Here is a 26,250-nt window from a genome sequence, read left to right as displayed (position 1 = left end):
AACAATTAAACATAAAGGAAGAATGAAAATAGTCAATATAAACAGAATAAGACATAAGATAAAAATATAGAAACAATATAAAAAAATGTATTAAAAAAGATAAATAGAATATAAAGAACACAAAATGTATGTACAAAAGATGCCATGGAGGGATTGTGCAGTAAAAGCAACATTCATAAAATGTTATTGAGGACTGAGATACAGATCTTTTTTATATAAAAATATAATGTGATATATTAACCATTAAAAAAATGCTAGTAGAGAATGTTGCCCAAACTTTACAAAGAGTATTCTGAAAACATAAACAAAACTTTACTAAATCATTGCATTGGTTGCATTGTAACATTCTCAAAAATTGCTGCGTGTGTTTGCATGCTGCGGTGTGGCGTGAGCGTCGGGATGCGCTCCGTGCACTGCAGGCGTTTAAAGCCGCGCTGATTGGCACGTCCCGCGCTGGAGGCCTGCACCGCCGCTGCTGCAGCAAACCCCCTGAATTGAAATAAGGAAGTGAGTGATCAGTGCTAGCGTGGCGGAGGGATACACAAGGCAATCCCCATTCTGGCCACGGCCAATATACACACTCCTAACCCGCCAGTGGAACTCCATCTAAGGAACGACCACACTCCTAGTCTGCGTCCACAGACCGACAAGCACACAACCCATCCGACATGGTAAGTATCGTCATTCATTCTCTGCAGTGGAGGAATTAAATGTTAGAGAAGCCTTTTGTGCTCGTGCAGGCTGTTTTGGTGCGCACTCATTGATTCCGTGTTTGAGCTGTCCGTGTGCGTAAAGGAGGCGGAAAACGCCCGCAAAACCGCATTTTCTATGTTCAGCCTGCTGCATGGCGTAATGTGAAGCCTTATTATGGTGCGTCTTTTGTTCTTTTTTGTGCTTAAAGAAACAAATGGGTCCAACGTGTAAAAAACCTGAGCGTATTTCCTCATAACTGCGCAGTTTACCGGGTGGTTCTCGGCTGCATGGTGCAGATCGAATTAATTCTTGGACTGGATTTGGTGCTATCGGAGCTATTTCTGGGTGGTTACAGCACATTTCTGCAGCCATAAATGCAACCAGGGCGCGATTTTTTTCTGAGAGCCGTGCAGCTGCCTCGACATGTAGCAGGCTTTACATGTTTCATGTTTTATTGTGTGTTTCCGCTTTTTGAACACGGTGAACCCGTCAGTGACGCTCCTCCCGTCAGGAGGAAAACCAGCTTCCCCATTTCTCTCTCTCTCTCTCTCTCTCTTTCTGTGTTGCACCATCTTGGTCCTCGAGCCGTGATGGGGGGAATATCTCGTCAGTGTTCCGCAACGGAAACTGACCATATTCTGTAATTACGAGGTTGTATCTCCACTGTAGCGCCTGGTTGTGTGCAGGCTGCACATGCATGAGGCGCACCTTCTCGCTGCAGCCTCCCGTGCTGTGCGGGGCTCGTCTCGGGCTGCGTTATCTGTCTATCGCCTGATTTGGTTGCCTCTTTGCAAATTTTTTTCGATGTTATGCAAATGTGTCCGTGAAGCAGCTCTTTTTTTTATGTGGACACCACAAAACATCAACAGCTGCAGACTTCAGTCGACTTTTTTTCTATTCCTAACACCACCTATTACAAAACACGAAAAAAATAGACCCTGGTGGTGCTCTGATGCATTTTTAAAAGTTTTATTCCGCAGCGGCTTAAATTCAGAGAAATGTTGCAGCAGGCCTCAGTGACTTGCAAATTTGAACACATCGCTCCGACCAGATGTTGCAGACACACTTTCTAGTGTTGTAATGTAACGAAGTAATAATACTTTGTCATTGTACTCAAGTATTTTGGGGAAGTATCTGTACTTAACGTGAATTTTTATATTTCTGTCAACTAAGACTGCAAATTCTTCATAGATAGATAGATCGATAGATAGATAGATAGATAGATAGATAGAGCTGTGGAATCCAGCAGGTGATAAAGGAGCAGAAAAAACAGTGATACATCACACAAGAAGAGAGAAAAAAAATCTATCTATAGAAAAAAAACAAGAACATTCTGAAAAAATAAATATATAATACAAATAATATACTATAAAACTTTAAATATAAAAAATAAATAAGTTAATGCTAAAAAAAATTAAAATATGCTATATACATAAAATACTATATACATAAAGGTGTCCGAATAGGTAGAAGTTTAGTATGCAAAGCACTTGTAAGCACTTTTAATTAATGATCACAACAAATTAATAATCAATTAATCTTTTTAAAAATTATTTTTTAAAAATAAAAACATTGCTTTTTTGAAACAATACCAAATACGTTTTTTTCCTCATTCTGAGCTCACAGCAACACTGTGACAGCATTGCACAGTTTATTGATTGATAGATTTGATAAATTTCATTCTGTTGAATTCTTAATCAAACAATTATTTATCGTCCCAACTTTTACTTTTAATCTAAATCTAAATTTCTCTGCAGCAATTTACTTACGTCATACAAAACAGGGAATGAAGGAGGAAGGGACAAAAAAGGACTTTGTTCTTTAAAACCTTTTAAAAAGCTATGAAAAAAAGTTGTTTTAAGGTCATGTACGCTCCATTTTTAAGGTTGTGCATAATATGTAGAAATCGACTTCATAATTCTCAAATTCAGCTGTTTTAGTAACAGCATTAACTTGTTTAGTTTATTATTTATTCATTTTCACGCTCAGATACAAAAAGGGACTTTAAACAGTTTACATGTGCAGGTGAGGTACTTTTACTTTCAATACTTAATTATATTTAATGTCAGAAAATTACTTTTGATACTTAAATATGAGATATTTAAAACTTCTATTCAAGAAATATTCTTACAGGTGACTAAAACTTCTACCAAAGTCATTTTCTAGTGAGATATTTGCACTTTTACAGCTTTTGACACTTTCACGCTGACATCAGCAGGATGAAAGCGAGCCGCCGCCGCTACGTCACACAAAGAGGCCTTCAAAAACAAATCCATCGATTATCGAGGCTGATAGATGATTAATGTCCCGAGGGAGTCAAGAAGCCGTTCCCCCCCCTCCGCTGTGATCAAATATCCCTTATATGGTATCAAGCCGCCGTGCAGTCTCACGTTGCATCGCGGTAATTGGAGTGTAAAGTGGAATTGTTTATGGAGTTTCGTCTCCATCACTGAAAATCTGCAGGTGCGAGCCCCTCGCCGCATCAATACGGCGGCTGAAGTGGAAACAGCCTCCCCCATTGAGCTGGAAGTATCGAATAAGTAGTGGGGCCATGCTAAGGCCCTATCCTGTTCCTGTTACGCTCTTGTTTGCTGATGCATGTTTAGTAACTGCAGGGACATCCGATCCGCTGCAGTGAATAATTTATATGCTTGGCAGCAACACCTCGCCATGTCCTGTTCCCGACGTCTGGGAGCGATAAAGCGGGCGGGAGGAAGAGTGCCCGGCCACCTTACATCCACCGCCAGGCCATATGGTGGACCGGCCCTGCCCGCAGGCTGCAGGGAGGCTGGTGTTGTTTACCACCCATCCCCTACTGCCCCCCCCCCTCACCCCCCAAACCCCCCTCCACCCCCCCCGCATCCCGGCCCCGAGGCCTCGCTGCCTTTTGTCCGGCCTCAAAGAGAGGAGGCGTTCATCGCTCTGTGGAGCTATAGAAAACAAGTGTGTGCGCCACACTCACTCTTTGTGTTTGTGCTCGTGTTAGGATGAATGGAAGTGTGTGTGTGTGTGTGTGTTTGTGTGTGTGTGTGTGTGTGTGTGTGTGTGTGTGTGTGTGTTTGTGTGTGTGTTTGTGTGTGTGTGTGTGTGTGTGTGTGTGTGTGTGTGTGTGTGTGTGCTTGTGTGTGTGTGTGTGTGTGTGTGTGTGTGTGTGTGTGTGTGTGTGTGAGTGACAGCTGGCCGTGCATCTTTCACTCAGAGGGGATAAACTTCAGGATCAGTTTGGGCGTGGATAAAGATGATCGCTGGAGTTCTCTCTTGCACCATTTTGCGTCCTTGATCAAATCAAACGTAACTCGTAACATTTTGGTTGTTTTTATTTGTTTGTTCATCACAAAAGTTTCTAAATTTTCTTCACACATTCCCACAAATGTTTTTTACGCTATTTTGCCTGAAGGGGCATAAAACCTTACATGGCTGTAATTAGTGTTTGTTTTACAGCCTTCTAAACCTGTGGGCCTACTGGTTTGGAAGGCATGTTTTAAAAGACTTCTATATTTTTTTATTTTTTTAATTTTGGCAAATTTTATAGAAAATGTTAAAAATTTTGGTGATTTTTTAAAATTTTGTTTTTCTGTGTGCATAAGAAAACAGGTTTGGAAGACATGTTTTCCTAAACAATTTCTGGTGATTATTTTTCCTTCTTTTTATATTTTTGGTGATTTTTTTGTAGAGTTAAAAAAAATGTTCCTTTTTTAAAAATGTATGGCAATTTTAAAGCACTTAAATATTCTTTCTTTTTTTTCTCAATAATTTTTGGAATTTTTTTCTTTTTTAAAAAGCATTTTTGAGCATTTTGTGTGTTTTTTTTAAAAAAAAATTTATAGGTATATTTCTTTAAAAATCACCAAAATGACACAGTTTTCCATTGCCATAACTTTAAAAGCAGAAATTATCGTTGTAGTTTTAAATTTCCAACAGTCCTTGAACACATCGCGCGAGATGCTGAAATTACGTTTGAATAGTTTGAATCTTACATGTTTTAAAAAACAGCGGGTAAATTGGGCAAGGAAAAAAAAATTTTTTTGGGCCCTGGAAAAGTCATTGAAAAGTTTTGAAATTTTGTCCATGACAATGTGTGGGAACCCACATCGACTCAGAGGATAAGTTATTCCTCGCTGGCTGGTGAAAAGCCTCCCACAGTCCTGTTTGGAGCGCGTTACTGGGGACCTGGCTGCCCGGGCAACAGTGGGAGTGGTGACCCACTCATGCCAGCAACCTGCTGCCAGCAGAGCCCCCCGAAACACTCCCAGTCCTCCACAAGCTGTTAGAGCCTGGCACTGAACACCGGGGTCCATGGGACACCGAGGCCGGTGAATCACAGGGAGTTTCCTCTGAACAGTATGTCACATACATACGGGGGGGGGGGGTCTGGAGGAGTCGTCGTCGTTATTGGCTGAAATCAAAAGGAAAGAAGGAGGAAAAAAGGGGAGAAAAGGAAGGGATGGGCCGGTAGTGGGCCTGGTGGTGCAGCTGCACCGTGAGGCCCTGACAGCTTGGGCCGAAGCCAGGGGAGGATCCATGGCGCTGAGTCACCAAACCCCCACACACCCTGTCCACTTAGAGAGACAGCAGGGGACAGAGAGAGACAGCGGGAGCAGCATGACAAACAGGTGACTAAAGGGAAGACAGGACGCCATCAACAGGGAGGAGAAATTAACACGAGGGTAAAAAGTGGAGGCGGTCAGAGGATGCTGGGCGGGCAACGTTAACGTCGCTGTTTTGTCTCGAGACATTTCCGACTCTGGAAATGGAGACAGGAAGACGGCGCGGGGAGGGAGAACATTAAATCATGTCAGCTAATTGTATGAGCGATGTTCTCCGTGAGACATCGCCGGCCGGATCAATGCATCCTGCTGCTGCTGCTCGAGTTTCAGTGAAGTTAAAGGTCAGTCTGCTAAATCTCATCCCGTCCAACCCAATCTGCTCCTTATGCAGCAAACTCAATTTACAGGCTCAATTCACAAATTAACCCTCCGAAAACTTGAACAAATTGGCTTGATTGTCTTTCAGAAACATGGAAAAAAGGCAGGAATCAAGAAAAGAAGAAATGACCCAAAAATGAGCAAGAAATAAGTAAAAAAAAAAAAAATGATGAGAAAATTCCAAGAAAAATTAGTTAAAAAAAAGGTAATGACCGAGTAAAAACGCTTAGAAATTCTAATACTTTTTAAACATGATTTTAAATATTTCATTCTGATAATAATAAAGTTGTTTTTTTTTTTTTTTTCCTCACGTTTTTTCCATAGCTAAATTAAAATAAAATGATCTTGATTTCATTCAAAAACATGGGAAGATGGCAATGGTCAACGAAAGACAAAAATGAACCAAAAATTAGCATGGAGTTAGTAAAAAGCACAAGAAAATAACCTGAGAATTAGTGATAAAAAAGTGCTTAATATAATATAATAATAATAATAAATGTAACATTATTTTAAATATGTAATTATACAAGGTATGATATTGGTCATTTTTTATAAAATGTTTAAAAAACACATTTTTATGATAGTTATAAATATAGTTTTTCCCTAGCTTTCTTTTCTTCTTTCTTCTTATACATTTTTACTTAGCTTTAAAAAAAATTCCAAAATCTACTAATTTCTTCCAATTTTGTGAAACAAGGGAAGAAAACAACAAGCAAAGAAAGAAGAAATTACCCAAAATTTAGCAAAAAATATTAAAAACTAGGAGGAAATTACCTGAATATGAGCTTAAAATGATAAAATATTTGTAACAAGATTTTAAATGATGTAATTATGATAATTAGAATATAAATTTTGTCTATTTTCTTTCCTGGAAACATTTTGCAGAGATTTTTAAAATTTACTTTTGTATGCAAAATAATTTCTTGCAGCATCAGGAACATTTCTTACCAAGTTACTTATTGCCTTTTTTTCTACATTTTTAAAGAAATCGTGTTCAGAGGTTTAAATATTTTCGAAAGGCGCCTGAATGCAACACAAGCAAAGTGATGTTGCTCCAGAGTTTTTTTTTTTAAACGCCCTCAGCTCCAAACATGGACTTTACGAGGCTCAGGTTTCCACGGCGACGCGGTTTAAGGATGATGGTTTTGGGATGTTTGCTTGCAGCGTGAGCTCGTACAAAAACACGTAAACACACCGACGGGCCGGAGGCTCTGAGGGGGAACCGACTACTTGGACTAATTCCCGGGAAACATGAGGATGGAAAGTTTCAGTGTTGAGAAAGAATGCCGTTAACCCTTTGAAACCTGGAGCGACATCACTTTCTTGTGCTGCTTTTAGACACTTTCACATTTATTTCAGCCTTTGAACTCTGAGAAAATTGGTGCATTTTTTTTCTAAACAATGAGCAACTTTGGTAGAAATTTTCCACAAATTGCAAGAAATAAGTAGATTTAGAACATTATTTAAAAAAAATAATAACATTACAAATTTAATTTAAAAAAAATCATTTTCCCTGATCATTTTTTAACTTTCTCTTCTTTTTTTCCTTTTTGTACTAATTTTCAGGTTAATTTCTTGTAATTTTTTGTAATTTTGATATCTTGCTAATTTTCGGGTCATCAAAAAAAAAAGGAAAAGGAAAAAAGTATCTGTTTTTTTAATTACATATTTGAAATTGTGTTAAAATTATTACACTTCAAAATCACTTTTCCCAGGTGGTCTTTTTTGTTTATTTTTATTTATTTTTAATGGAATTTTTCAAATTTTTAATACTTTTTTTTTTTTTTAACAAAGTCCTTGCTAATTTTCATGTTGTTCCTTCAATTGTTGCTCACTGCCTTCTTCCCCTGTTTTTAAAAGAAATCAGGCCTTTTTGCTCAGGTTTTAAAGGGTTAAGAGTGAGTGTGTTAATCGGTGTGTGTTCTGCCAAACACAGTGATGTCAGTGTGGTCTGTTAATGATAATTAGATAAATAAAAAACAGTGATGGGAGGGTACCTGTGGGAGTTTTTGCGCCTCGGGCTGCACACTTTGCTGCTGTTTGAAAGCAGAAGCTCCTTCACAAAGATGCCTGATCCTTCGATGTAAAAGGCCGCGGATGCTCGCCTGCAAACCATTTAAAGCATGTGTGAGTCACTGTCAACCATCAGCGAGCCGAGGGAGCGGGCTGGGAGGGGAGGCGATCTGCGCCAACACAGCAGCGGGCCGTTTCTCCCGTCGGTACGACCATGGAAACGCTCCCCTGCTGCTGATTTGTCCTGAAACGACCTGAAACGTTCTCTCCGGCGTCTCTCCGGCGTCTCTGCAGCGTCTCGTCGCCCAGCAGTCCTCCATGTGTGGAGCGCTGAGGTGTAGCCGACTCTCTGAGCCAGCTATCAGCTGGAAGTTTAAATTTGTGCAGTGAATTTTGTTATAGTGTCGTCAAAAATATTGATAAATCAATATTTGTCAGTTGTAAATTACGTTTAAACACTCGTTTTCTGCAGCATCGATGCACCAACTTCTCGCTCTGTCTAGAGTTTGGACTCCACGATATGAGATTATCACGATACTCAAGTCACGATACATTATTGCGATATGCTGAGTATTGTGATTACGATATATTGGGGTTTTTTTTAAAACTTTTTTTTAACTGCAAATATGTCCCTAAAGGAAAACTTTATCTTATTAGATAAAATAAATGCTGACGAATGTATTTAATGGACTTAATAAACAATTGATTGTATTATTCTTGCAGGGTAAAATAAAAGCTTAATATATATTTGCAGTCTAAATATTTTGGTGAAAAAAATGATACTTGGCATCTGTGTATTGATGCAATATTGGCACGCAAAATATTGAGATACTACGATGTATCAATTTGTTCCCCGACAACTGTTATTCAGCTTTTCTGCTCATGCTGATGCTGATCAGTGTTTTCCAAAGCTTGAGATGACGTCCTCAAATGTTTCATCCACAACCCAAAAACCTTCAGTTTAATGTCACAGAGGAGGAAAGAAAACAGAAAATACTCATTTTTAAGAAGCTTAAATCTGAGAATTTTGACTTTTTTTCTTGAAGTTATAGACTTCGTAATAGACTTTGTATATTTATCTTTTAAATATTTAAAATCTTTGCGCTCAATGTCATCTTTTTCCCGTTGTATCGAAAAAAGTATCAAATATTTTAGGTTTTGTATCAAAATTCCAATATTTTAATAACACTTTGTTGTGCTCTCTGTGTCGCAGCTTTGTGGTGAAATCAAACAAACAACCTTTAAATAATTTCTTTTTAAAATCTTTTAAAAGTCTGAGCCTTTGAGCGTCACATCTGATATGATTTCAGCATCATTATTAACTTCAGAGGTTAAAGTCAGACTGACGTCAGAGCGGCACAATGTCTCGTTTTTGTTTTATCGTCATTGTGATGTTAACTTTAACTCATATTTGATAAAAGTTTTCAAATCTCAACTTAAAAATCATCTTTTTAAACTTTCATATTCAAACTGATCCCTGAGCTCGATCCGGTCGCACTAAACTTTAAACATTTGATTTCATTCACTGAAAACTTCTCCTCTAACTGATGTGTTGTTATACGGTTGTTTTTAACTCTGCATTGAGGTGCCTACAAATAAAATGCATTATTATTATTATTAAAAATTGAAAAGTGATTTACTATTTTTGAAACAAACTATATTTTTGTTGTTTTTAGAAGCAAAGAGGCAGAACGGAGGACAGTTTTTTATGCTTATTTATCAGGATTGATAATTGTCAACATTGTTGCATATTTTCTTCATATCGCAGTCGTAAAGTGATACTTTACCCACAAATGACCATTTTTATATGAACTATCCACGTTGTATCTCATTGAATTTGTGAAGAAAATGTATTTTTTCTCACTTACCGTCATGGCGAACGAAGAATCCAAAAAGGCGATCATTTTTCATGAACTGAAGTAAACGTGGAGCACGTTTAACGACAGCAAAACTATCTGCTCAAAACATCTGTTCACAAACTTTCACACAACTTTTACAGCGGATATTTGGATTATTGTTATTATTTATTTTGGGTTTGGATCTGTGTGAGAGTTTGATGTGTTGAAAAAGTTTTGCTGTTTTTACACATTTACTTTAATTTATCATGTTCATCTTTATCTGATTCTCTGTTTGCTGCGGAGGCACACGAGAAAAACAAAGTTATCTTCACAAATTTCAGTCATTTTTTTGGGTGAACTGTTTCTTTAAGTGGATTCAGGATGGACTCGAATTGGATTCTAATTAAAATTTACAAAAAGGAAATACAGGCATTGAAACACGTCCTCTGTCATCCTCAGTTTATTGAATGATAATTAATTTACAGATTTAAATGTAAATTATGTAGCTGAGGAAAATAAAAGGAGGAAAGCAGGAAACAAGAAAAAGTGTTAAAAAACAAAAGTGCAGGCGTGAGTACAAAAAAAGACTAATACTAAACCAAACTCGCCCTGCAAACTGCGACATGAAATATAACCAGAACCAGGCGACGCTTTATGTGTTTATGTTTGTTTGAGTTGTCTTTTGTTTGTTTTGTTTGTTTGTACTCTTGTTTTTTTCCCGCTTTTTTAAAGTTTGTTGTTGGTTATTATAAGGATCTCCATTGGCTGACGCCTTGGCAACGAGTGAGTCTTCCTGTGGTCCAAAACAACACTCTAACAGAAAACAAAAGTAATAATAGTAATCGATAAAATAAATAACTGAACAAATAAAAATGAATATAATAATAACAATGTTAATGGTAATACAAAAATACAACTGCATTGACAATTTTTATCAGAGATAATAAAAATTAAATCACTAATCGATCAACTACCAATAAAAATAAAATAAAATAAACAAAACAAAAAAAAAATTATTCTCAACTATCTTACTCAAAAATGTAAACGTAAAACAACCGATTAAAAAATAATACATAACCAACCAACAACCACAGCTGCTCAAACAGGACAATCCACCTTAAAAACACCAATAATTTACGCATGAATTAGATCTTAATTTCTTAATATTCACTAATGTTTTGCTTTCTTACTTTTACCCGATTTAACGTTATTGCTTTCTTGGCTTTGTATTTGATCATCTGTGTGAACTAAATGGTGAGTAAAGGGTTTGATGGAGTTAAATTTGGGGGTATTGTCGTTGGTTAGCGTTGGCCGTGCAGACAGCAGACTGCAGCTCTGCAGCAGCAGACCCCCGAACACTGCGGCCGGTGTTGGTGGTTGGTGGGCGCGGACGCTGAGGAATGTGATGACGCAACAGTTTCGGTCTTGGAATAGTTTTCTTGTTGAGAAACTTCATTGTTTGTAATGCTCTCCTTTTTTTTTTTCCTACCCGCAGGCTGACCAGCTAACAGAGGAGCAGATCGCAGGTAGGAACTGAAAGAGCTTTTTCTTCTCCTTACTCCTCCTCCTCCTTTTCTGCACATATTTACTCGCTGTGTTACTCAATAAAGCTGATTTCTCTCATTAGCCGGTTGCTTATACGCCACTTAACCCTTTGAAACCTGATAAGTTTGCTTGATTTCTTTCAAAACTAGGTGAAGAAGGCAATGAGCAACTTTAGAAGAAATGACCCAAAAATTAATTAAAAAAAAAAAATACAATAAAATTACCTGAAAAACAATTCAAAAGGGAAAAAGGAAAGTAAAAAAAAAAAACAACAATTAAATGACCTGAAAAAATGCTTAAAAATAATTAAAATTCTGTAACATTTTTTAAAACTATATTTATAATTATATATTTAAAATAATGTTACAGAATTAAACATATTTTTCCAGGTCACTTTTTTTTTTTACTTTTATTTTTTTGCTGCCATTTTTCAAGTAATTTTCTGGTACTTTTTTAAACTTTTCTTTTTGGCAAATTTTTTGGATCATTTTTTCTTTTTAAGTTGCTCATTGCTTTTTTTTCATGTTTTTTAATAAAGAAAAAAAATCCATTTTGCTGAGGTTTCAAAGGGTTAACGGGGGCATGTGCACTGAAGGGGCTGTCCCTCGGCAGATCATTAACTTTTGGACTTGAAGAGGAAATGAGGGGAAGATGAATTGCAGCATGTCATGAGTCCAGAGAGAAACCACAGTGAATAGACAGTTTTTGTGATATTTCTGATAAATAAGTGATGTGGCCTTTGGATGCTGCACTTTTCTCCGTCAAACCTCCTCTGTGGCTAATTAGCTCGTGCTAAAGCTCCGAGCTAACGCTCAGCGCTGCTGCACCTCCCCGCGCGGGAGTCCAGGGCCCGAGGTTTAGAAACGTGCCTCTGCAGACAAGTTCTCACAGTAAAATCGATTTTTTTTTTAGCCTCCGCGCTGTTCTCTATTTTACCACAGTGTGAGATAAACTGTCTTTAGCACATTTAACCCTTTAACACTTGATTAAACTGACTTGTTTTCAGTTAAAAAGGCATAAGAAGAAGAATGCAATGAGCAACTTCACAAAAAATCAGCAGGAAATTTACCAAAAGTTACAAGAAAATTAACTGAAAATAAACAATAAAAAAGAAGAGTAAAAAAAGACCTTAAGAATGTGATAAGAAAAAAAAAGAAAAAATATATAGAAAAATTTTATTTTGTAGAATAACGCCAAATGTGCAATGATTAGATTTATAAATCAAATTTTCTGGTCATTTATCCCTAGTTTTTTTGATAATATCATATAATCCCCCACCCAAGCAATTTTTTTAGATGACTTAATCACCTTTTATTATTGGAGTTTTTTTTTTTTTTTTTTTTTTGCATATTTTGAGACATTTCTTTCCAAGTTGCTCATTGCCTTTTTCCCCAAAATAAAAAAACCCTTTTCTCAGAGCCTGAGGATGCACTTATTTAACGCGGCGTCTTCCGGTCTCAGGAGGTGGATTAACCCTCCCGACCTGACCGCGGCGTCCTGATGTAACCCGTTTCTTTACCTGCGCGGCGACAGTAATCTAACCTGCTGCCGTCTCGCCCCCCCGCAGAGTTCAAGGAGGCTTTCTCCTTATTCGACAAGGATGGTGACGGCACCATCACCACCAAAGAGCTCGGCACCGTCATGAGGTCGCTGGGCCAGAACCCCACAGAGGCCGAGCTGCAGGACATGATCAACGAGGTGGACGCTGACGGTCAGTTTACGCACATGATTAACCCATGATACTCCAAACTGCTGCGAGGTGCTTTTTACTGATCTGATCAATTCTGGGCCGATACTTATTTTCTTATTGCTGTTGTTTCTTTTGTTATTTATTCCCCTTTTGTGCTCGGGAAAAACGTTTGCATTTTACACACTTTTCATTCTTCATGTTTTTGATAATTGTGTGTGTGTTCATGCATATATCATAAATGTATTTGAGTGTAATCAGTGAATTTGCAGCTCAGCTCCTACAATAAGTCTAAAATACACTGTGGAAACTAAATAGTTACATTCAGACTGTTCAGGTCCAAAAATGCTCCATTGAAACCCATTCAAACTGACATTTTTGATCCCACAGCCATCAGAGCAGAAAAACAGGACTTGTATTATTTCTGGGTGTCATTCTGGGCTTTTGACTCTGAATTTGTCATTTTGACTATTTTCCACCTGCTGAGGTCATTTTGACCATATTTGGTAATAATAATAATCTTCTTTGCATGTAGTATATTAAAAATAATTCACTTTTTGGTGTTTTTTTTCATCTGCAAATACAGTTGCATAGTGACATAAACTTTGTGTTTAAAGGTTTAAAAAATTGAAGATTAATGAATATTTGATATGTATGATTAGGACTCAAGTCAGTTAAAGTAGAAAATAATACAAATGTAAATATTTTTTAAAGTCTGATTTTGAAAAGGGCATTTCGTGCGCAGAGCGATTCGAGTATGAAATATTAAAGTGGACCCTAAAGATGAATATTAGTGAGTTTCACACTGTAAACTTCATCTCACACTTTTTTAATCTTGAGATTTGGCCTCATGTTCGGCACTATCAGACAGCTGTCATCATTTCTTCTGAGGCTTCTTTTTTTTGTGAATCATTTTCTATCAGAGTGAAACGTCTCACCGGCACAATCACAGCGCTCACTTCTGCCTTCATTTACTGGGAAAATGTATTTAAAAGGTGAATAATCAGCAGTTAAATTGTTAATTGTGCCGGCGTTTGACAAAGTGTGTGGCGAGCGAGTAGGACGGGTTTTTTAATATTTAGGTTAATAAGGTGAAGCCATTCTGTTCCCACCAGCAGTCACACTGATCCCCTCCTGCTCGCTGCCCCGTTTTTAATCAGCGAAATGACTTACTGGCACACTCTCATTTGGTGCTTCAGTTCTTTGGGAGATTTGTCTATTAATTTCGGCCATTTGGGAGGAAAAGAATTTCACCATTTTTGTTGCACGACTGCGGCGCTGAAACCTCTGTTGTAACTGCAGGAGGGATTAAACAGCACATCCATTACGGCCCCGTCTCCGCGTTGTCGCCCACCTCCCTCCCTTTCCTACCAACTGTCCACCAACTGTGCGGGCCAACTGTCTGGCCGGCTTTATTTTCGGATGACGCGTCTCTCTGTGTCAGCAGTTTAGTCACTGTGTGTTCAGCTCCATCATGGCTGACAATGTCAGCGATATGGATGCGCAAGAGGCGCTTTCAGAGCCTGTGAGCGCAACACGGCGAGTGTCAGTGTGAACGCCACACGCTGAGCGCCAAAATTCATCTCCGAGGTGGCCGATACGGCCAAAAACTGTCACTGTGTGTGTAATCATGTGTCATGGTAAAGGTATGTCAATATACCCTTCACATTTGGAGTGACATTATTTTTTTTATGCTGCTTTCAGACGCCTTTCACAAGTATTCGTTCCCTTTAAAACGCTGAGAAAATTTGATTTCTTTCAAAAATGTGGAAAAAAGGCAATGAGCAACTTGGCAAGAAATCAGTAGATTTAGAAAATTATTTTAGAAAAAAGCCAAATTTAGAAATAAAAATGAATTGTAATTATCATTTAAAATTATTTTTAAAATTATTTTACAGAGTTCTTATAATTTAATTATAATAATAATTAATAATTTAAGCACCTTTTTCAGGTTATTTCTTTTTTTCAGCTTTATTTTTGGAGGTACAGGTGGTTTCAGTTAAATTGCTCATGGTCTTCTTCCCATGTTTGTGGAAATCAAGCCTGATTACCAAAGTTTCAAAGGGTTAACCCTTTGCTAATTGGTTAATTAGTTAGGCTAATTAGTGCAGCCTTCATGTGCTCCGCGGGAATATTGTATTTACCATATTGATGACGTAGGAGCACATGAACGCCCCTCCAAAGTTGTAATTATGAGTGTGAAAATGAGAAATTTGGATGATACCAGAGTTACAGAGTTGTGACGTTTGCGTGACGTTTCCGGGCAGCAGAAATGGAGGAAAGCATGAAAAAAGTGTTGACAATTGACAATAAAAAATTATATATTTTGTTATTTTGCTCCTGGTAGCTATCAATTACTTTTTAGTAGTTGCACATTTTATTATCTGTATTTTTTAGCTGAAGCAAAAAAAAAGCAAACTTTTGCCTATAAAGCAGCCAGGCGAGTGTACTAACATTCATAACAAGGTTATTTTATAAGTCAGTGTTTGCTCAATGGGAAGAAACTTTTTTATTGATTCACGTGTTTGATCAAATGTAAAGTCAAATGTGGTATTGATCTTAACTGCTGTTCATGCAGAGTGACCTGGATTAAATATAAAACTATGATATATAAAAAATAAAATGATATATAAAAATTGAAATAAACTGGAAACAGCTCTCAGTCTCTTGTTTAAACGCTCTTAGCATTAAAATGCAGCTCGTCGTCTTAGTAGCTCTTTTGATAGTAAAGGTTGCCGACCCCTGCTCAGGGCTCAACGTTATTGTATTTTTATTTTTAAAAAAGTTTTTTTAAAAGTTACAAGATAATTACCTAAAAAATAGCATTTTTGAAAAAGAAAACAAGGAAATGACCTGAGAGAAAAAACTGAAAAAGAACAAAATAAATAAAAATATAATATAATAAATTCTCTCTGCAACACAGTGTTGAATGTATAAATACAATAATAACAACAATAACAATAACAACAATCTTTCATCTAATAATTCTCTCTCTCGCTCTTTCTCATTTTTAACCTTTTACAAATTTCCTGCTTTTTGCGGGATATTTCTTGTCAAATTGCTGTTAGCCTTTTGTTTTTGAAAGAAATCAAACCAACTGCTGATGTTTCAGAGGTTTAAGTGTTCGTTAAAGGCGTCTGAATGCAGCACGAGAAAACTGATGCTGATCCAGGTTTCGAAGGGTTAAAGGAGGAGTGTGCGAAGTTGGCCAGGAGCTCCTGAGCTGACCGTCCTTTGGCGGCAGTGGCGAGGACTTTGGCCATCGGTGGGCCTTCACCCCGCTGCCGCCGCCGCTGCAGCTGCTGTCAGCTTATAGGATTTTGTAAATGGGGAACACATTGATCAGGAGAAATCAATCGCACCGCGGCTTGGCTGCCCCTTTATTGAAACGTCCTCCCACCATCCTCAGCGCCCTCCCCCCTCCGTTACACCCAGGAGCACACACACACACACACACACACACACCGTCACTAACATCCCCTTGTTCTGCCTCTGCCTCCCTTGGCTGATGCAATCTAGGTCAGACAGCAATGAAGCTAGTAATGGAAAATAAAAGTGGTTACATAAGGCCTCTCTGCGCTCTGCACATCCAGTACCCACATCGGCACAGCCATGGGATGTCAGCTGGTCCATTCAAAATCAGCTTTATTTACCAAACAAGGAGGCCGCAGCAAAGAATTTACAATGAATGGAGGACAGGATGGGACGAAGAGCTGCCGGCGTTTTGATTGTAAAAGCCGAGCCGCTGTTTATGAACAGTTGAGGGTTACAGTATCGACTGGAAATGCTGCTGTTTATTTCACAACCACACAAATCACAGATCGCACCTGCTGGAAATTATACAAGAGATTATTGCTGCAGCATCCCCTGAATGTACTCACTAAGTAAATGGGGCTATAATAACAAAAATAATTTTTTTAAAAGACCCCTTTTAAACCTGGGCAAATTGGCTTAATTTCGTTCAAAAAGATAAAAAAGGCAATGATCAGCTTAAGAGGACATGATCCAAAAATAGCAAGAAATTAGTAAAAAGTAAAGGAAATACCTGAAACTTATTTAAAAATAATAGCTCGAAGTGCTTCACTATGAAAAAAAATGCAAAAAATAAAAATAAATTAAAGTCAGGCAATGATAAACAAGATATAAAAGTCAAAGTAAAAAAGTACAGAGACCAGTTTTCACTTGTCATTAAAAAAATTTCACAAAATTAACTAAACAAAGTGAGAATGGCCACGTAGGCGTGTTGAATTTAAAAGTATCCTTTTAAATTCAACACATTTTGCAGTGTTTGTGTGTGTGTTAGCTGGCTTTTACCGACACCAGAGAGTTTGTGGCAAATGGGAAAGCTATAAAATAACAAGAATATATTAATAATATGGCACTAGTGTTAACTAAACCTACATCGTCATAATTTATCATTGCATTCATAGTTTTGATAACAAAAGTTTGCATCTCAGCTCGTGTTGCATGTGCTACGTTATGTTAACTGTATGCTAAAGAAATAAGATAAGATTAACCTTCATTGTCTCCCTTAGGAGACATTTGTCTCGGACATACAAGAGACACAGAAAACACGGCCACATGCATATACAGCCAGACTACGATTAACACAGTATCCTCACCGGATCTGAGGAGTACTGCACAGTGCCCTGAGTATTGAACACATGCCTTACCTAAAATAATTGCACACATACTCTGCACAGGTTAGTTCGTAGTAAGTACCCTACATCAGATGCTGCACAAATATCGATAAATCATTTTGTAAACTTACCGTTGAGTGACGGGGTGAAATGTTTTATTTTGCAAATCTTTTTATTTTGAAAGTTCAGGGTGCGTTCAGAAACACTCACTCTTACCACTTTCCCAACAAAATTAGCACGTGACGCAGGTTTTTTTTAACCATGGGTAAACCAGCGAAATATAGGCAATAAACTCCATTCCCACTGCCAGTGAACACACCGCTGTCTGCGTTTCTGTCAGCTTTTGTGTGTGTGTGTGGTTTGGTTTGTTGGTGTGTCCGTGTGACGTCACAAGCAGGGAAACAGGAGACCGCAGGAGTGACAGACGTCTTTGAAAACTTTTCAGTGGTTTCTTCTCTTCTATATCTCGACTTAATTTGGTTTCTCTTTTTCAAACTTGGTGCCCATTAAATTGGATCTGTGTTTTAGCTGCTTGAGAGGAGAAGGAGGGTAATTGTTGTGTTCACATCAATGCCGATTGGAGCCAGAGGCGATAAAATCCTGTCTCTAATGCAGAGTTGCATTATTTGACTCGGGTTTGAATGCCATTTGTACGCTTTCTCATTGCATTTACAGCCAGATGTTAGTGTTTTTTTGTGCAGTGGGAATGAGCATTTCGCATTATACATTGCGCTAGGTGCAACTGCTCCAAAAACACCTTGGAAGCGCATCTGAAAAAACAGCTGTGAGCGCCTCCAGCGGGTTTGCGTGTATGTGGCCAAAAGTGACACTCATGAGTGGTCATGAGTGTCACTGGACAACGTGTCACGCAGCAGCAAAAGAGGAGCATGACAGGCGCGCTGTAGCAGAGGGAAACAATGGTTTTACTGACGACGCTTCTCTCGCGATGCGTCTCTGTGTGATCGGCCCCTCAGAGCGCCGGACGCAATCAGGCACAAACTGGACTGTTGGAGAATTTGGCGCTCAGTTGGGATGTAGAGCTATTTCAATCCACGTTTGCAGAAGCTTTAACCCTTTGAAACCTGAATAAACATGACCTTCTTGCTTCTTTTTTAGGTCATTTTTCTTGTCACTTTATACTAATTTCCTGCAATTTGCAGGAAATTTTATGCCAAGTTGCTCATTCGAAATAAATCAAAGCAATCTGCTCGGGTTTCAGTGCTTGTGAGAGTCGTGCGAGTGCAACACAAGAAAATCGATGATGAACCAGGCTTCAAAGGGTTAAAGGGAACGTGCAACAGTTTAAATGTGACAAAAATATTAGATTTGGTCACATCACTCATCTTTACGCAACACCTCATTTTCGATGGAAGTCGGCTTTATGATGCAGGAAAAAGCGATGACCACACACACGCACACACTCACACACATACGCTCACATTCACACTCACACTCACACTCACACACATATACACACACACACACACAGAGATGCCTCAGCCTTCTATAGTTTGCGTCAGCACCTCTTATGTGTAATCGCACCATCTCCCACTCGGTTCACTCCTTATATTCTCTTCACAGCTCCCTCATCTCCATCTCCCTCTCCACCGCCCACTCACTCCCTCCCTCTCTCTTTTTTCTCTCTCTTTCCCTCCCACCATTTTCTCTCTCCTCCCTATCTTCATCCCTCCCTCCTCCTCCTCCTCCTCCTCCATCGCAGCAGCAGCAGCTGGAGGAGCAGTTCAGCAGATATCACTCGAGGGTTGCTGAGCTCCACTAGTCCCCCTTAGATGATGGTTTTTTCTAGTCCACCAAGACTGGGACAACCCCCATTCCTTCATTCTCCGTCGTCTCGGCTTCCATCCCCAACCCCCCAGCGGGTGTGTGTGTTCCCTCGGTGCTGCTGGCTGTCTCTGTGTGTTAGATAACAGGTCCTTAGATTGTTACCCCGGGCTATGAGATCACCATCTGCCCCATCACATTACTGCTGCATCCCTTTTCCGTCCCACACACACACACACACACACACACACACACACACTCTCACACACACACACACACACACACACACACACTCTCACACACACACACACACACACACACACACACACACATGCATTCTCTTCTGTATCCCACTCTCTGAGGCGTGCTCTGTCATTGGTTAATCTGCGTACAATCCCTCCGCCCCATCCGTCCCACCGCGGGGCTAATCCTCCCGGGTGCTTCGCCCTCGGTGTCCCTGACCTTCTCCTCAATCCAGATATATGTTTATTTTTTGTCAGTTTTTAATTATAACACACCGCCGCCGCACTATGTCCCAACTTCAACGCTCACCGCCGTTAAATTCGCCACCGTTCTCCCTGCTGGGGTTGCGGTCGGTGAGCTGCAGAGTTCCTCACAGATCCCTCCTCAGTCAGGAGGGTCTGATCCCCAGATAATCCTTCTTGACAACAGGAACATGGATATTGATCCGATGGCACGCATACATGCACCGCCGGCACAGCAGCTGCCATTAACACCATCAAAGCACAGAGTTGAAGGCAAAGAGCAGTGATACTCAGCTCACAGCCTAAAGGGGCCAAATCTGGCCCCTGATAGGTGGCCCCCTAACAATTCTCTAATTCACAATAAAAATAAAATCATTCACACTGGGAATTGTTTTTGTGCGTTTAGTCTCCATAAGGTGTCACAGTGCAAAAAAATTGTAAAATCCTGTAGCTGTCCTGAAATCCTAGAAAGTCCTTTACTCTTAGAAATGTCCTAAAATCCTATAAACGTCTTTAAATCCTAGAAATGTCCTAAAAGTGGACATGAGGGATGAAGTATCTGGACTGAAGCTCCCAGTTTTTCGGTGCTTCCCCTGCAGTCGGCGTCACCAGGAGAGTCGAGCCTTTGATTTATGGCGGCTCCTGGAAGGCCGCGCTGCTCTGTGTACTATACGTCTACATTATGGATGAGTGGCCACGGGTCCCCCGCTGTCCTGCTGCGCTGCGTGTAACATATGCAGCGTCTTCCCGGGGCTTCCCTGAGGAAGAAAAGGAAGCACACATACATTACTCCCCCCTCGTCCTCGTCCTCGTCCTCCTCTCATCCTGCGGTCTCGGTGTTTTTTCACAGGAAGGAAGGCGTGCGCTGAAAGTGGGCGTCTGCAGGTCATTACAAAGTCTTACATGTTATAGATATCAAGCCTTCAGACTCATTAAATTGAATCTATAAGGTTTTAATTTCCACAAGTATTTCATCTAATTTAATTTATCCATCTTTTTTATTTTCTCAAAGTGTGTCGAGCTCCTCTGTGTGAAAGTCCACATTTCTGATTTTATAAATCTGCAATAATTGTACAATGAACTTAACTCTGTATCTGTAAAATAAAATAAAATACAAAAAAAAAACCCTACCCTGGCACAGCATAGAGGACTAGTAGAACCATATACTGCCTAACTTCACACATGCAGGTAGATTTGTCCAAAATTCAGTCTTATATTTGGTTAAATATTGTCTCCAATGGTCTTAAAAAGCATTAAATTCAGGTGTTCGATCTGTGTAGACGATGTGTAAAATGATTTCAGGACTGATTCGTCATGATGATTTTGCGATTGGTCATGTCTGAAGTTGCAGCGTCGCTGACACTGAACCGCTGAATGATTCAGTGATTTACTGATGTCAGTGTTAGCGGCGCTTTAAAAAAATCACAGTCTTGTAGCTCAGCTACACTCAGTGTTCCTGCTCTCGCTCTCAAAAAAGTGAAATTATGATGCATTATTATTTTATTTTTTTCATTGAACGAACATCGTTGACTGCAGGCAGAACAAAAACAAATCTGGTGCAGCGGCTTATGAAGCCGCGCAGCAACAACTTCAAGCAAGAAAAGTTTCATACGAGAGCGACATAAAGGCGAAAAGGAGCGCTGCGCCAAAATGACATCAGGGTCAAAACTCCTTCATAAAAGACAGTCAATATTAAGGGTGGACAGACAATCGACCAGGCCGATTTCTGGGGCCGATATTTGGCGTTTTGTAGATTATCTGTATTGGCGTTTTATTATTTTAATGATCGCCGATAAAATGATTCATTTAAAAAGTGCAAAGAAAGTGTTTGTTTTAAATTTTCACTTGACTTTATAAAAAAGTTTCAGGGAACTTGCTGTTTATGATATTGAAAGTTAAAGTTTTGATTAAACATTTGTGAAAAGCATTCAAACAAAGTTTTGTGTTGTTAGTTTGTTGAAATGCTAAATATTGACACAAAGATTTTCATTTTTATTTCAAATGCATATCGGTTTCAAACATCAGTTATCAGTCTTATTATCTACGATTAATTGGTATGAGTATTGGCCCTGAAAAACCAACATCAGTCGACTCCTAGTCTCGATATCTTTCTTTCATTTATTATTAAAACTGTAAAAAACATGCCGTTGTGATTAGATAAAATACACTTTTATACCCAGTTAAAGCCTGCACTGTAACCCCAATAAGAGCATGAACAAATGTAACATTAAATCGATTATTTTTAACAAAAATACAATTAAAAGTGCTCATGTGTTTGAAACATCCGTAGTGTTGTGAAATAAATTAATGCATTATATTTTTTAAATTTGGGATTTTTCCTCTGATTGTCATCGTATCATCAGCATCTGTAACCGTTGCATCTCTGCTGTCAGGTACAACTCGTTAAAGAAGTTACGACCCGTACGATAAATTAAACGTACTCAGAGGAGTAAAAATAAAGAGGACTAAATGAATATGAAGTCTTTGAGTCCGCTCTGAATATTTCCACTCAGCTGCTTCTCATCAGCTAAATGCGGCGTTACATTATCTCTACTTATCTGCTTTTAGGTAATTGCGATTTTTTGCTGATTAAATGTGCGTCATTGATCTCCGCTTCCAGGTAACGGAACCATCGATTTCCCGGAGTTCCTGACCATGATGGCCAGAAAAATGAAGGACACAGACAGCGAGGAGGAGATCCGCGAGGCTTTCCGGGTATTTGACAAGGTAAACAAAGAGAGCATTGTCCAAGCTCTGCAAAGTTTTATTTTTAATTTCTGTGGAGCAAATGTTACGTAAATGTCTGTGACGATCAGGAGAAGAACAACTGAGAAAGCTGAAAGAATGAAGATGAAAGCTGAGCGGTTTGACTTTATTTCTTTCCAAAAAAAATGGGGTGAAGGCAATGAGCAGCTAAACAAGAAAGGGACTCAAAATTAGCAAGAAAATTTGAAATTAATAGGTAAATAAAAATTACAGAAAAAAGAAAATTAAACAGAAAAATAAACAAAGTGACAGAAGAAAATGCTTTTTAAAAATGATATATTTTTTCGGTAACGTCATTTTTAAAAACATAATTAGTAGAATTATAAAACAAAAAAAAATCTGGAGATTTTTCTCTATTTTTTGATAATATCTAATAATTATCTAAGCTAAGTTTTCAAGTCATTTGTTTTGTACCATTTACCTTTTTTACATAATTTTTTTGGGGGTAATTTTTGAGACATTTTTACAGTAAAATTTTACAATAAAATCAGACAATTTTCTCAGATATCAGACGTTTAACCTTTTGAAATCTGGATTGATATCAGTTTTTCTTGTGCTGCATTTAGATGTTTTTCACAATCTTAAAATCTCTAAAACCTGAGAAAATAGGTTTAATAGTCTTCCAAAACATGGAAAAGGCAATGAGCAAATTTAGGAAAAAAATGGTAAAAAGGGGAGAAAAGAAAAAAAACTGGAAATTACTGAAAAATATATTTAAAAAAAATAAAATAAAAAATACTTTAAATATAATATATGGGAGCAGACATCGACGGAAACGGACAGGATGATTTATATATATATAGTATCAGACATTTACATTATAGTTAAGAAATTATTTTTTTTCTCTCTTTTGGTAAAACCAGGCTAGGCTAGGTAGAGTTTTACCTGAAGAAGTAAAACAAAAGCAATATGTTTTCATCTTCATGTCCATTTCGCACCTTTTCATCATGTCTCCTCATTTATTAATCAGGTGGGATTTTTTCCCCCTATCAGTTGTTATCTTTTGGGACTTTACTGGTTTCACACATTTGATCCCGTGTGCCGCATGTTTCCAGGACGGGAACGGCTACATCAGCGCTGCAGAGCTCCGTCACGTCATGACGAACCTGGGCGAGAAGCTAACGGACGAGGAGGTGGACGAGATGATCAGAGAAGCAGACATCGACGGAGACGGACAGGTCAACTACGAAGGTAAAGTCGTGAAAGAGGCGTGCGCTAAAATGTCCCGGCTGCACAAATAGCTTCAGTTTCTAGGCCACGGTGTAAGCTTTTATTTAAAGGGGGGGGGGGCAGAGCACTTCATTTTCCAAGCTGTGTATTTCTCTGAGGGCGACTGCGAGACAAGCCAGCCACACATAATATTAGTTATTAGAGGGGGGCTGTACACGGAGCCCGCTGAAACAGAGATGGGAGAAAGCCATCCTTCTGAATTAGCATCAGTGCGCCAGGAGCCTTTTCACTCTTTCTCTCTCGCTGCCTCCCTCCTCCCCTCCCCCTCCCGCCGCTCCCTCGGCACATTACACGAGAGACTGCGCTCATTTTCTAGAAGGCTGTTGATATATTATGAACAGTCCATAAGTCTTTGGCTGAAAAGTGCCCTACTTTCATCCTCCCATTGTACTGCAGACAGAGTACGCTGCTTCTTATTTATTTATTTCATACGTGCGCGTCCAAACTGTAAGCAGGAGCTTTTTAATCAGACGGGTTTAATGAGATGAACGTGGAAGCCGTTCGGAAAGCGGACACTAATTAGGATGTGTGTTCTGAACCTGCTCAGGTTGATTAAAAAATTAATAAAGCGTTTAACAATTTAGCAGGTGACTGCTCTCACTGGCAACAGGCTGTGCCAGAGCCGAAAACCCGACGTCCCCATTGTCTTTTGTCCTCTCCAGCATTCACATGCTCGTCCAAAACCTGAAAAGTCTTAGAATTTGGAAATAGCAATTTCCAGGCCTGGAAAAGTTGTAGGAAACTAAATATATCCTCAAAGTTTTGGAAAGGTTATGGAATTTTGTTTGCCAAACGTGTATAATATCACATGATTTGTTGAAGGACTTTTTGTAAATTTTTTAATCTGGCTGTGATAAATGTGTTATTTTGGTCATCCCACATAGGTTTTTGTTTTCTTTTAAAAAAAAAACCACTAATACATTGTAAGGGGGAAAAAAGCCATTTTGTCTTAAAAAATGTCAAAAATGTTTAAAAGAAGAAAATTAAAAATGCCCAAAATATTTATTTAAAGATCACCAAAAGTATTTTTTTTTAATTGCCAGAAATTGATCAAAGTCATACTTAAATGTTAAGTAATCATGTTCTGAATTCATGATTTTTTTTTAGATTTTTTTTCCCCTAAAACTCTTGTATAGTATTGGAAGAGAACATAAGGTGTATCAATATCAAATGTCATTTCAGAGAATGTGTGATCTTTAAAATTTGCCTCAAAGTCATAGAAAAGTCAGGGAAATGTTGTGGTAAAAATGTGTATGACCCCTCTCTCTCTCTTCTTCTTCTCTGCAGAGTTTGTACAGATGATGACTGCGAAGTGAAGCTTGCCCGCCCCGTCCCGTCCCCTCTTAGAAGAAAAAAAAAAGAAAAAAAAAATCAAAATGTTTTACTTACCTCTTGGAAAAAAAGAAATGTTCATTTATTCATACTGTTTCTGTATAGAAAATAATTGAATGTTGAAATAAAATATCCTTCTGTCCACACAGGAAAAATATAAAAATATACAAAAAATATCTGCATGAAAAATGATGGTTAGTGATCCTGTCCCCTCCCCCCGGAGATCAGTTTAGCATCAGTACTTAACAAGTAAAAATAATAACAACAAACCCTGTAACTACTACCTTCAGACTCAAGCAAAAGCATTTGGCGAACTCCTTCCAGTTCCATTTGCTCGTGGTAAATGTCTGGGCTGGCCATCTCTTCTTTCTCTCTGTTTTCTGTTCTTCATGCATGCAGCTTGAGACCGGAGCACTAAACCCCCCGCCCCCCATCCCTCCTCCGGGCTACCAGAGCGTGCTGATTCCACTATAAGCTGTCCTCTTGTTGGTTTGGTACAGTTTTTTTGTATTTGGAGAGGAACCCTGTACTGGTAAGATGAGAGAGTATACCAGGTTCTAACTCAAGCGTCAAAAGTGGAACGGGACTTAATTGTATGCTAGATAAAAAGAAAAAAATGTACAAAAAATACATTTTCAAATGTTTGGCATGTTCTTTTGTTTTTGTTATGTTCTTTGGACGGCCATCTTAGTAGTTGTGCGTCCTGCCCTTTTTTAAAGGAGGGGGGGACTTAAAGAGTCTTACGGTGAGCTTTCTATTTTTTTTTTCTGTTTTTTTTTTTTTCGCTGAGATGGAGTGTCTGTCCTCTTTTCTTGGAAGAGAGAATCACTGGCCTTCACTTTTCTTTTTCTTCTTCTGTTTCTCGACTCAGAAATGAGCATAGTGAGGGGTGTACTGTGTTCACGGCGCATGCTGTTCGGAGTGTCAGCGCACCAGTCTTTACGACTGTTCATCTGAGTTCAGTTTACATTCATTCCAAGTTGTACATGCTAGTCTTTATTTTTTTTTTCAAATAAAAGACCATGAACTTTATTTTGTCTGATGTCGTCTTTCTTGTACTTTGAAAATATATATTTGTGTTACCTCGCGTTAAATTTTGCGTTATCTTGCAACGTAGTGCTCAGGGATGACGTTTTTCTGTAGGCCAAAGTCAACATCTCCCTCGTTCCCTTATCAAAAGCCTGTCGTTGTGGTTTGCGGCCCAAAATTGGGTCACGGATCCATTCTAAATGGACCGCAGTTGACTCATGAATGCCAAGCTTTTTTAGAAAAAAAAAAAAAAACATTAATTAATTTGAAATACAGTGAATTTTC

General features: G+C 38.7%; 1 protein-coding gene across 1 annotated transcript; it reads left to right on the top strand.

Annotated features, from left to right (window-relative positions):
- Positions 1–541: 541 nt before the first annotated feature.
- Positions 542–25,968, top strand: LOC121956005 (calmodulin-1). The gene is made up of 6 exons (XM_042504108.1): positions 542–671; positions 10,965–10,995; positions 12,582–12,725; positions 22,229–22,335; positions 23,430–23,565; positions 24,892–25,968. The coding sequence occupies exons 1-6, from the start codon at positions 669–671 to the stop codon at positions 24,918–24,920; spliced, it is 450 nt and encodes a 149-aa protein (XP_042360042.1). The 5' UTR covers positions 542–668; the 3' UTR covers positions 24,921–25,968.
- The last annotated feature ends 282 nt before the right edge of the window (positions 25,969–26,250 follow it).

Source organism: Plectropomus leopardus, chromosome 16, assembly GCF_008729295.1.
Source record: "Plectropomus leopardus isolate mb chromosome 16, YSFRI_Pleo_2.0, whole genome shotgun sequence".
Lineage (NCBI taxonomy): Eukaryota > Metazoa > Chordata > Actinopteri > Perciformes > Serranidae > Plectropomus > Plectropomus leopardus.
This window is presented reverse-complemented; position numbering and strand designations above follow the sequence as displayed.